General features: G+C 43.8%; 1 protein-coding gene across 2 annotated transcripts in view; it reads left to right on the top strand.

The window, feature by feature from the left end:
- The window catches only part of cd276 (CD276 molecule), a 97,657-nt gene that overhangs the window by 64,483 nt on the left and 19,717 nt on the right, over positions 1-13,457 (top strand). For both annotated transcript variants that reach the window (XM_061814589.1, XM_061814590.1), the window contains exons 6-7: positions 1,640-1,681; positions 12,685-12,724. In XM_061814589.1, the coding sequence (XP_061670573.1) occupies positions 1,640-1,681; positions 12,685-12,707 (65 nt within the window). In that variant the 3' untranslated portion in view covers positions 12,708-12,724. The remainder of the gene's footprint in view (positions 1-1,639; positions 1,682-12,684; positions 12,725-13,457) is intronic.

The raw sequence follows: 13,457 nt of genomic DNA, 5'->3' as shown, positions 1-13,457 counted from the left end.
GCTCTGGTTCAACGGCTCCCACAATGCAGAACAGCTAGGTTTGACCAGCAATACGTCGCCGTGCAATCTGTGACGTCACATGCACGAGCGCTATTGAATGGGAGCTTTTCCTGCCAACTGCAGTATTCCAAGCTGCTCTGTTGGTTATGCTACACACTGAGAAGGCTCACATACATTATGACAGGGAAGAAGAAAAAACCACGAGTTACTAACTCACTTCCACCCCCCCCCCCCCCCCCCCCCAAACTGACCCCTTGCACTCGGACTACCCACATGCGGTGAAGTGCGAGTCGACTGCTATCCAGCTAGGGCCAGGCACACCATTTAAAGATAAGACAAGTACAATTAGACCGACGTGTTCACAAGGAACAGAAGATTGCTATTATAAACCTGTCTCCTCACATCCGATCTAACACGGTGTCATTCTATCGGAGTCTGTATCTTATGCGAATAAGGCGGCACGGCCGTCTACTTCAAAGTCCAAAGCGCTGCTTGAAGGGGACGGCGCGTACGCTCTTACATTTTAATAAGGCAGCTAACCAGATAATCAATCCTGCTTTCAGTGCCTCCACCTCCTTCCCGCCCAACACAAAAGGGGCCACACAACCCCAAGACCCCTTTGCCTGCAGGAGGCAGTGCTTTATATATTTTTCTCTTTCCATTCATTTGAGTCCATATGTTCTGTGGAGCTATTTACTCTTCCCCCTCTAAGTCTGTCACTTCCATATTTATTTTTAAACCTCTGGGCCTTGTTGCAGACACCGGCTGACCTTTATTTAAATGTCTCCTCCACTCACAGCGGATCTGATGACAGTAGAGCTAGTGACTTTGCTCCAGCTATCGCCAAATATACTGCTTAATTATTAGGATGATGTTCCGAAATTCCATCATGATAATTACAGGAAACCACTAATGGTATTTCCCTTGACATCCCAGATCATACAATGAGTAAAAAGAAAGCAATAACAACAAACAATAATTACATGTCCATGACTTGCTTTTACAAAAAAAAAAAAAAAAAAAATTGCCATTTGAGGGTGTAAATGCTGTGATAAGACAATGAAAGTGCCATCCTATGAAAAGCGGCTTTCCCAATGACACCATTTAAAAAATAATAAAAACAATAGTTTTTCAGTTTGTACTTTGAGAATGGGTACCTCAGAGACCCAAATATTTGTGAAAATGGCATTAAAAAAAGTCAGTCTCCGAAATATGTCCCCTACACGTACAACTACAAAATTCCTTGACATAGCATCCTAGCGTGTGTGCAAACGTGTGTGTGTGTGTGTGTGTGTAAAAGTGTCACACACCACAGTGGTGTCATTACCCAACCATACTGATTGTTCTTAAAGCAACAGCTAAAGCCGAATGTGTTTGCTCTCCTGGTGAGAGGGATGGATAGTATGTTAGGGGATGACTATAGCTGTGATTGCATGTGAGTGTGTGTGTGTGTGTACACTACGATTGTGATTGTGTGTGTGTGTGAGTCACGATGGGGCATCATTGCACTGAGCTTGATGGCCATACAGGCGCTTTCATCACAGCTTGTCCTTTGAGCTCGCCCCGGGCTGCTGATGAAGTGACTGCATTGTGCCTGCCACCTTCCACTCATACCAGCTCCTTTTGTCTTTCCCAACAGCTGAAGAGGCCAAGGAATTAGAAGAAGAAGAGTCAAAGACAGGTCAGCAAACCCAAGCCCACTCACACACATACACACACGCACGCGCACGCACGCATGTGCGTGCATACTCAAACACACAATAACAATACCACAATTACTAAAATATTCACTGTATGTTTGATGAGACAAAAAAAAAGGATAGGCAGGCATTGTTTTCTTCGCGTGATCGGCTTTTGTAAGGTTGACCTAGTTAAAAAATATGTGTACAATAACCATGTAGACACACAAACCCTCACACAGGCACAGTTACACACACATCTTATCCTTTCAGCTTGTCCTGTTAGGGTCACCACAGCACGTCATCTTTTTCCATGTGCACCTATCTCGTGCATCTTCCTCTCTAAGACCCATTGCCCTCATGTCTTCCCTCACAACATCCATCAACCTTCTCTTGGTCTTCCTCTCGCTCTTTTGCCTGGCAGCTCCATCCTCAGCACCCTTCTACCAATATACTCACTTTCTCGTCTCTGAACATGTCCAAACCATCGAAGTCTGCTCTCTTTAACCTTGTCTCCAAAACATCCAACTTTGGCTGTCCCTCTAATGAGCTCATTTCTAATCCTATCCAACCTGCTCACTCCGAGCGAGAACCTCAGCATCTTCATTTCTGCCACCTCCAGTTCTGCTTCCTGTTGTTTCTTCAGTGCCACCGTCTCTAATCCGTACATCATGGCCGGCCTCACCACTATTTTATAAACTTTCCCCTTCATCCCAGCAGATACTCTTCTGTCACATAGAACACCAGACACCTTCCGCCAACTGTCCCATCCCGATTGGACCCGTTTCTTCACTTCCTTACTACATTCACCATTGCTCTGGATTTTTGACCCCAAGTATTTGAAGTCATCCACCCTCGCTATCTCTTCTCCCTGGAGCCTCACTGTCCCCCTTCAACCCATCTCATTCATGCAGATACATCCTGTCTGTCTTCAGTTAATCTTCAATCCTCTCCTTTCTAGTGGATGCCTCCACCCTTCCAATTGTTCCTCCACCTGCTTCTAGGTTTCACTGCAGATCACAATGTCATCTGCGAACCGGCATCATTCTGCCTCCATTTGCGGTCTCAAACTTCTTCAGGATGTTATTGTAACAATTAAAAGGGTCATCATGATACTACCTGCAGCAGACAATTGCCAGGGAAACTTTGTGCCCAGGGTGCTTGAATTCCTTCACACAAAGATGTCTTCCTGCCTTAAGATCTTGAGACCACCTCTGAAGGGGAAACATAACGCCTCGTCCCAAAGTTGCATAACTTCTTTCAGCTCATATATGTTATGGTTCTGATATTACCTCCTTGTACAAAAAAAAAGGATCAGCATATTTTGTGCCTCCAATCCAGGCTTTGCAAACTTTCCTGTCACTCAGACATAGTTCCACTGTAGTTACAACTTTGATACTACTGCGAAAAGTGGAAAATTATCAGATTGATGCAATAGTCAATGTTGCCTGTAAGAAGACAAACAAGAAGATGAATTAGCCAATGTGGCACATGGAGACATAGGCAAGGATACTGAGCAGGTGGGCATGTGTTAAAGCGAACCAATGAAAGCACTTGGTGGATGTTAACAGTTTATCAAGTGCCAGTGAATGCTGATGAAGCATGAATGCATATAAAAAATGAGAACTGCACCAGGCACCACGTCCAGCAGCCTGTTGGCATCATTCTTAGTCAAGTGCGTGTGTATGTGTGTGGGTTGAATGGAGACAGATGCACTCATTTAGAGATGCCAACAAGCTGTTTTACATTACACACTTTCCAAAAGCGACGCCATAAAATGTAGTGTGTTCGACTTGCACCAAATTGGCAGCGGTGGGTGGAGTGGCTGTGTATATAAAGCCTGTTGGCCGAGCCACAAATTTAGATATTTTTTGGGGGTGGGCGGGGGAGAGTGAAACAAGCTTTACATCAACACTACAGAGTACCAGGAAGGGAACATCACAAGAGGCCCTTGAAGTGCTCAGTGGCTTAAAGTTTTGCCTCTTGATCAATTTCATACTTTCATTGGTATATCAAATGAGTGAAAACAATGGTGAGACACGTTATGTAATGTCAGCAGGGAAATTAAGAGAAGTTTTTAGGAGTTGATAGCAAGGCCAATCCTTGAAGCTCTATCTTTGTAGTTGGCAAGAAAATCAGGAGTAAATTCTACATCTTTACTGAATTATGAGTCCAGAAATACCATCCATCCATCTCTTTTCTCTCCCGCTTATCTTGTTCAGGGTCTTCGGGAGCTGCAGCCTATCCCAGCTGACCTAAAGTGAAAGACACATTATTTACCCCAGATTGGTTGCTCGTCTAGGAAATGTTGTGCAGATCATCGATTTTCTGTTCAGTATGTTCATCCAGTTCAGGGTCTCTCAGGTGTTAGGGTCTATTCCAAAGGGCTTCGGGCAAAAGATGGATGACACTTTTGACTGGTTACCATTATTCAAAACCACAATTGACAACCTGTCTGCTTTAAATATTTTTTTCTTGTTAAAGCAAGAACACAATTGAATGGTAGCCAATCCTAGATGTTTGCGGTATCTGAGGTTCAAATTAATATTTATACACTTGGTCAAAACGTTTGCCCATCGGAGTGGAAATCATCTTGATTTTAGATTAGAAGGCAGTGGACTCCTGCTATTTGGGGAGAGTCACCGGGCCAAACCACAAAGGGCAAACATCAGTCAATAGTTGACAGCTAATAAATGGTAACCTAAAAATAGTGTTTTCTGGGTAAAAAAAAAAAAAAAAATGGGTGTTGATATGTTCTGAATTCCCTTTGACAGTTACAGAAATCATGGAATCACAATTCCCAAGGAATGTCTGATGTTCAGTGGTTTATTTTCAGTAATTCTATACAACTTTTGTAAGTTTCAAGTTATTTCCATGACCATGGAGTTTTTTTTTTGCATTGATAGTTGCCAACAGTTTTTTCCACGTCTGTATAAGAATTTACAAGGATTAACAAACTCAACAAACATCTTTATGAAGAAGCAGACTAACCGTGAGCAGCCTTGCTAAATGGCCATCACTATCCTTAGCAGTTCTCCCTCAAGCGTTAATCTCATTACAGTTATTCATTTGACTCCTCCTTTAGTCTGATTGAATTATTTAGCCTTTCCCGCCAACAGTAAAGTTAATACCATGTGATTTTAATAAGCCACGAGGTGACAGCAGTGGGGGCAATGACTTTTTCTATTCTTTATTACCTCCCTCATGAATGTTTCAGAGCGATCTGTGCAGCCAGGAGTGGGGTCACCCATCCCACAACTAGCCCTTCTGAATATTTCAGCATGAGCGAAAGGGGTGTGGGGCGTGCGGTCGAAAAGAGCAAGCAGATCACAGCGACACCTCAAAGGCGTCCTCGCCCTCGATCGCTCTCGTCGTCGTGCGGATTGTGGTTCGTTCCGGGTGGACGTCGCGGCGCGGCAGCAGTGGCGAAGGCGAGCTAATGGCTCTTGTCTTCTGAGATGGGCGCGTGTGAGCACGCCAGACAAGCGGCTTTTGTTTTGCCATCTGGCTTCAATTGTGCCGACAAAGGCAGAGGTTCCTATCCGGGACAAAGACACCCAAAACAAGCTCCACTTTAGTGGCGACGTTGGGGAGCCCACTTGCGTTCATTTTAATGAGTTGCCCAAAAGAGAGAACGCCTCCTCTTTCAAAGGCAGCCTGATTGGAACAATAAGCGATGAAGGAAAGGAAGAAGGGCTCATTCATTTGCGCTTGTGTGAGGTATTCTTTTGTTGGAAAATAATGTTGAACAGCGCAGCTCAAACTGTGGCTTCATGGTCCACATGTATGCACCCTTACCACTCGAAATGACAATGACTCTGCTTTCGAAGAGTTTGGATTTCTAGAAATTAAATTTAAAAAACAAAACAAAACTGGTGAATTTGTGAATGGTGAACGACTGGTTATAACATCTGTGTCATGAGCCAGGCTGGACCACGGCCAAGAGGGGTGTGGCCACTGCCCTGGTCGGTGACACCTGTCACTGCTCACAGCTGTTTCACATTGGGACTGTAATTAGACGGTGTATTTAAGTTGGAGGTTTGGTCACTGGCATTTGCCAGTTAGTTGTGCGTTGTGCCCTGAGTTAGTGCGTTACATTCACCCACAGTAGGAATCTCCACCACTGAAAATAGTGTAGTGTGGAGCTATCCTCATCACAGTGTTTCTGTGCCACCTCAGTTTAGTCCTGTCCTAGTTTATGTTCCATAGTGAAGTCCTAGTTCATAATTTGTCTCCTACTCATCAGACCTCGCTTCACGTTTTTGGATCTTGCCTTTGCTTAGCGTTTCTGTACCTCTACCTTTTTGGACTGCTTACATGACCTTAGCTTTGAATAAAACTACGCCTAACATCATTTCCTCGTCTTGGAGTCCTGTATTTGGAGGTTCGTGACAATCTGCCTCACAGTTCTGAGGACTGGGGTTGAAATCCTGGCCTCACCCGTGCCTGCGTGGGTTTTAGTCCGTTTTATTCCGGTTTCCTCTTACACCCAAAAAACGTGTGTCAAATCAAAGAAGTTGCTTTTGTGTTTTTCAGACTTATTATTGATATTTGTTTTCTCATTTATATTTTTGTACCCCAGCATCAGGGGAAAGACAACTTTTTCTCAGCTTGTACAAGTTGCATCGCATGCAAGCCCATTTGCACACTTCCCCCTTGATGTGAAGCAGCACTAAAATATACAGCCAAGTACATGTGTTCCTGGTATGGAGCCTCCCCACTTCCTCTCCTGCAGCGTTCAGTAATCTGAGCACGATGCACTGTTTAGGGGGCGCCACAGTCACGCAAGTGCACCTCCTGTCAGAAGCACACTTTGTTTTTTATGCACGCGGACCCCCCTCTGTCTCCCAAAATCCTGCACTCGGTGTGTCATGGGGCCTCAAATAGAGATCATTTAGTGACCAATCTATTCCTGTTTTAAGAATTGTTGCAATGATGAAAAGGGAGGTCTTAAGAAGATTTTTCTTCTTGAACATGTTCATTAGCTGCCACTAAACATCCATTTTCCAATCCGCTCATCATCGAGGGTCATAGCAATACGGGATAGAGCAGACCTAACGACACAGGACATGGGACCCAACGTGGATTTCTTACATTCAGCCACGATTGTCTCCTCATCTTCCTGTGGGGCGGTCCTTTAGGTTGTCGGGCCTGCTGTGGGGTTTTTTCTTCCTTGTCCTTGCTTAATTCAGGAATAGAGGCTCCACCTCCGATACTCAGGGGCAGGTAGTAGGTGCCGGTTGGGATGTATCCTGTCCTCTGTGGTGTGGGTGGAGCAGCCCCCCTTGCTGGTGCTTGCCTGGCCTGATGGGCCTGACATGCAGTTTCCATGCCTCATAATCACTCACCTAGGACACCAAAACACAACTTACTGTATTCTGTGCTCTTTTATGGTCTTTGCGACCTGCCCCCTCTGCCCTGTCTGCTCCCCCTGCATTTAAATGCTTCACACAATTTTTCATGCCTGTTTCCCCCCACCTCCCCGGCTCACTGACCCTCCAGATTTTAAATACATTACATCACTCAGGCATAAATCGGTGAGTCTTCACCGATTTATTTGGCTGTGCTCCTGGGGCCAGGCCCCCTTGGGCTGGATGACAGCTTGGCGTGGGGGCTTCCCTCTCATCGGCTACGGCTGCTCCCTGGTACCCCCCCCTCACCTCCACCCCCCCATCGTTTTCTTGTTGTGCGTTCCAATCTGCCCTCGTTTCCAACAATTGTGTGCATGTGTCTGTGTGTGTGTGTGTGTGTGTGTGTGTGGTGGTGGTGGTGGTGGTGGGGGGGGGGTTCTCACGTTTTCTGGGTGGCTGCACTTTGGACCCTGTGGGTCGGGCTGGCATCTCCCTCTCGTAGGGGTGTGGTGGAGGATGGAAGAGCACTGGGGCCTTTTGGCCCCCGCTGGATGTCCAGTTGGCAGGGCACCTTGGGGGTAATGGTGGACCACCATGTTTTTTCTCTGTGTTGAACGCGTCCCATTCGCTGGGTGGCTCTCAGACAATCCCTTGGGTCCATTAATGCCCTCGATTGATTGGGTGGGGTCCTCAGCCCACATGGGGCATGCACACCAATCACAGGACGTTACTGTCAGTCTTAGTGCATGAAAAACGGTGCCACTTCACTTGCATTTGTCCGGAGGCACACGCGCCTGGGACTCTTTAACTCGGTGTGGGGCCTCTTACTTGTTACGACAAGTCAATAACTTTTGTATCCCCCAACCTATCATTTTGGTCTATAGACTTTATAATTTGTTAAATGAATCCCAAGACATTTCAGTCGTATAGCCGGATTCACAACCCTTCTCCTGCATACTTCTTTTTCTGTCCTATCTGGTCTTGTATTTCCTTCACAGAGTGTAGTGCTGCAGCCCCAAGCAATATCTACATTTAATGTCGCTTTGTTGTAGATATGTAATGATTTTTTTCTTTCCGGCGCTTTGTCTTTTGTCTTTTTCTTCCTCCTCTAGAAACCTTGTTCTATTCGACTGATTGCCGAATAAACATCAATTATGTTATTTTATTAAACATCACAGAGGAACTCTTGAAACGTCAATGTGACACACTGAAACTGTTCTGCCAGAAAAGGGATACATATCCTTCATTCTGTTTTACTAGACAGCCAAACAGACCCCCCCCCAAAAAAAAAAAAAAAAAAAAAAAGCAAATTACACCCAACCACTTTTTTCACAAAAAAGTTGTACAGTTTTGGAATGGAGGCAGATTGGTTTCAGTTTCCACTCATTGACGGTGTGAACAGTCTGTCGTTGTCTGTCAATAACTGTGCCCTGCGATTGACTGACGACCAGTCCAGGATATAGTCTTCTTTTCAACCTAAAATTAGCTGGGCTTGGCTCCAGCTCGCACATGAAACTAATGAGCCTAAGCGCTTTAGAAAGTAGATGGATGGGTTGTCTTGGACTGTGGAAGCTCTCTGCCCGAGGGAGAAAGTCCACTCAGGAAGGTGTGAGTCAAGATTTTGAACACCAAACGCTCGACTGTGAAGCAATTAACAGCAAACACAAAAATCCCTTCAAATCTCCAAGTATGCCAAGTATTGACTTGACTCAACAGGACATTTTACAGACGGTTATTTTAAATCGTAAGCATCTATTTCATCCAGCATAAATGAGCCGTAGGCCTAGTTTTGTGTGTGTGTGTCTCGCAGACGGACAGAAACAAAACAAAGACGACCGTATCAGTCAAAGTCACCTCTGTTCTCTTTATATCCCCCCTCTATTGAGTTATTCCTCGGCACGTATGGCAATAAAGATAGAACACCTTAATGTGGAAGGAACAGAGTGTTCACCTTATGCTTCTCTGGGGAATGGCAGTGTTACGCTCGCACCGAACTACTGCGAGCGTTTCAATATTCTATAGGGAGTATTAGTTCCTTGGTGTCTTTAATTGCCTTTGGGAGTTTGAGCCACAGCGCATGCATCTTTTACAATAAAGATCGACAATTGTTTTTTTTTTTTGTGTATAATTGCTATGAACTGTTTTGTTCTGAAATGAGTAGCTGTCGGTAAGAATGTTGTGCTGCTGAAACAAATCAATATCAGCTATTTGGTTTCTATTGCTATTCTCTCGGTACTACATTAGGTACACCTGCAAAAAACGAGTTTCTATGCAAGAGGTGTATAGAAAAAATATCCCCTTTTAAAAGTTATGCTCTTACCGTATAGCATTAGACCTTTAAATCACAATAATAAAAATGCTAACATACTGTATGTATAACCGTCCGCCTTTTATCAGTCCAGTTTCTGTAACCGTTGTACTCATTTTGGGTTACGGGTAATCGGGATCCAATCCAAACTGAGGGTTCTCCCCGGAATGGCCGCCATGTCATCACAGGGCACATATTTAGGCAACCATTCACATGCACACTTTCAAACCAATGGTCTTCACAATTACCGTAATTCCCAGCCTACAGAGCTTACCTGGTTATAAGCCTCACCCAGTACATTTGTCAAGGAAATAACATTTGGTACATACATACGCCGCAGCTATGTAAAAACCGCAAGCGCCCACATTGAAACCCACATTGAAACACGAGATGTTTACAAAGAAAGATGGTACACGGAGAGTTTAACGCTAATGCTAGCGCTGCGCTAACAGGGCCGGACCGGTAAAAGTCACTTCCTCGGCACATATATTCCACCGGTCTCAGTCTTCCCGTTCCCGCTCGAGTGCTTCCTTGCAGCCGTTAGAAAAAATGCACAAATTGGCGGCATCAGCGCATAAACCGCAGGGTTGAAAGTGTGTGAAAAAGACTCGTGGTTTATAGGACGGAAATTAGGTAATCAGATTGAAATCATGATTACATTACATTACAATAATCCCTAATTTTCTGCAATTAATGGTTAATTGAAGAGTCTAAATTGTTGTGAATATGAGTGCAAATCAAATGGTTGTTTGTTTCTATGTTGATTGCGACTGGCTGGGAACTAGTTCATGGTCTACCTCGCTTCGTGCCCAATGAAAGATGAGATTGGCTCCAGCACTCACATGACCCTTGTCAGGATCAGCAGCTCAGATAATGGATGGACGGAATATTAATCTGTTAGAAACAAAACACATTTTAAACACCCTCTTAACTTTGAGAATGCAAGGTGAGAGGTAGTACATGCTGATCAACATTAATTCTATATAATCAAGTCAAACACTTGACAAGCATCAAATCAAATGAGCTCTCTTGACACCTCATGTATTGTGACTTTAGACATTTTTTACATTTGACACATACATATCTTGATCAAAAATGTTGGTCACAGTCAAAATTCCATCATTTTCGGTATGTCAAACTTGGTTTGTTGGTACGTTTTCCCCAATCAAACATCAGCATTGTAACCAAGACAAACATTAATTTCAAGTGTTTATCTTCATATCCATAATAATATGTGGTTTTAAATCCAAAAGTTGCCTCTTTAGGATGACATAATTGTCCACACTGTTACATTGGTGCTTACAACCTCATTATATCCTAACCTCATTCGACAGACCTTTGGGTCCCTCGCATACACAGCTAGTCATAATTGAGAGGAAGAGGGCCCCGTGGAAAGCAGCTCAACTTGACTCGGCCTTCTTTTCACTGGCAACACATTCTCAGCAACCGAGGCTCTCCCAGCGGCCGCGCATTACTAGCTAAAGATATGTAAATAGGACTTCGGTGCTGCCTTCGTTATTAGATGTGGGTCGCTGAATAACTTCAAGACTGCTAATTAAGGGCCCTTCTCGTGCTGCATTGCTTAGCGGTTACACACGTAACAGAACCACTACGCTCACGGCTTTGACGGCAAAAGCCTGCACGCGAGTGCAGTGTTTTGTTTTTTTTTTTTTTCTCAAGGATGCACCCAGGAGACTGGCAACACTGCTTGGAAAATCACAGGAATTATAAACCTCTTAATATCGCGTTGATTTCCAATTAAACGGAATCCTGCTGTGAGGAGCAGTACAGCTAAAATTGTCCCAAATAAATGAACGCACTCTTTGAACAGAAATTCGTCAACTATTATGGTTTAGTTGTTTGCCTATTACAGTGATTCTCATATTGTAGTATGGCTACCACGAGCAGCTCCCTCTAGTGGTAAATAAAACAATCATTGCCTACTTGCAGTTCAGTTGTATTTAACTTTCAAGATTGATATCTTTGCAATGACTCATTTGTTTTCATTGTCTTTCATTTAATTTCATTATTGAGTTGCAATTGTTCATAAACGCTGTGCAATACATGTACACTGAATAATTATTTGAGACAGTTTCCGGCCTATGTTTAAGCAGTGTCCATGTTCAAACTGTGTGTAATGTTACAGTGGCAATTAACATTGAATGTATTTTGGGGGAATAAAACCTCTGTTTTGTGATTTATGAAAACTTACACTAGGCCTACTATGCGACTGCATTTTAATGTTAGTCATCCAGTGATAGTTGGAGAGCTAAATATTTCTTTAGGTGGCACTTGAAGTAAAAATGAATCAAAAATGAATACTGGAATAGAAATCATTTGTTCATTGGTCCAACTGTCGCTGTCATTCGTAACTGGACAGATCGTGTTTCAAAATTGTCATCGATGTTTGAGTGGCACAATGGAAACTGGTTACAACATCTACCTCACGGTTGTGAGGACTCTGGTTCAAATCCGCCCTTGACTGTGTGTAATTTACATATTCTGGGTTTTCTCCAGGTACTCCAGTTTCCTGCCAAATGACAAAAACACGCATGGTAGATTGACTGAGACCTCCAAATTGTCTTTAGGTGTGAATGTGAGTGCAAATCGTCGTTTACATGTGGCCTGCAATTGGTTGGTGATTAGTTCAGGATGTTGCACCGCATCTTACATAGAGTCAGCTGGGATAGGCTCCAGAACTCCCGTGACCTTAGTGAGTATAAGCAGTACGGGAAATGGCTTGGATGGAAATTTGAAGTCTCCCACTCTATAGTAAAACTCAACTACTACCAGTGATACTGCGACAAGAAAACAACCAGTTGCACATGCGTCAGGTATTATTTCCTAATTGGCTATCTTTGCATTTCACATCAAAATCGATTCAGATCGGGGAGGAAACTTCCCTCACCAAACGTCACAACTCTCAGGATAATCTTTCACAGGCATCCGAGAATTCGGCTTTGATTGCAAGGCAAGAAAAATGCTCAGATTTGGTCCGATCATCAGTATGTGTGTCTCCCGGTTAAAGAATCAAGATGCATCATCTTGCCAGTCGAGCTTCACTACTTGTAGGAGTGACATATAAGGTGCACATCTTTCCGTCACGTAATCTCCTCTCCTCTGACAGCACAGCATAGGCATGTTGGCAGAGCTCTCCTATCCATCTCACTCGCCCAGCTTGCCTCCACCATTTGCCTCCATACCGGTGTGACTAATTAAATAAAAGCGCTGAGCCCTCAAATTTCTTGATGGCGCATCAAGAGTGAGGGAAAGGTGCCCGGGTGTGGAGCTTTCTTTGATGCCGTACAATGTATATCTTACACAAATCTTGTTTTCTGCTCCTCAGCCATGACTCTCCTGAAGAGCTAAGGCCAAAGACAGCAAGGGTGAGTGAATGTGGATGACCTGTGTCTTTATTTGTTTTTGTCTCCGTCCAAACACAGTCACCCCTAAGGGGAGCGTCTCAGGAGGTTGCGGGTAAGTGGCGGCGCAATGATCCTAGGCGGCATTCATTTGCTACAACAGAAATTTGCGATATCGCGACATTTTGATTTCAAGAGTCACATATCGAGGTGACAATTGTGTTTTATTGGACTAAATACATAAGCAAAACCTTTTCCCCTTCATCTGCTGGCATCAAACCTCTGATTGTCAACACTCCAACGTGATTTGTTTTTGACTCAAAACTAGATTTAGTTTCATTAGTTTCATTCACATTTGTTTGTGTGTCTGCCTGCTGCAGTGTTTGGAGCGCTGATGGCTAATTTGTTACCTTTCAGAGGGCAATCTTTGATCATCACTCCCAAAAACCTTCAGTGTTATATATTCAGTATTATAGTCTGACAAAGCTCTTACAGAGTAGATGCAGATTTGGGCAAACAAATGCAAGAATGTCCCTCAGATTCTTTTGAAGCAGGAGAGAAAATGATCCCAAAATGAAGTTGTAGATGTGGAAATCTACTTTTTAATGTTCTTGTATTGAATACATCAGCACAATGGTTCCCCATGCTTGTGTGGCTTTTCTCCAGGTAATTGTTGGTAATCTAAAGTAACAATTGGTCATTTATTCTAAACGGAGTCTTATTTTTTCTCGTGCATTTATAATTGATCTTTAAGCTA

This window comes from Syngnathoides biaculeatus, chromosome 3, assembly GCF_019802595.1.
Source record: "Syngnathoides biaculeatus isolate LvHL_M chromosome 3, ASM1980259v1, whole genome shotgun sequence".
NCBI classification, from domain to species: Eukaryota; Metazoa; Chordata; class Actinopteri; order Syngnathiformes; family Syngnathidae; genus Syngnathoides; species Syngnathoides biaculeatus.
The sequence above is the reverse complement of the archived record's forward strand: the minus strand, read 5'-3'. Positions and strand labels throughout refer to the sequence as shown.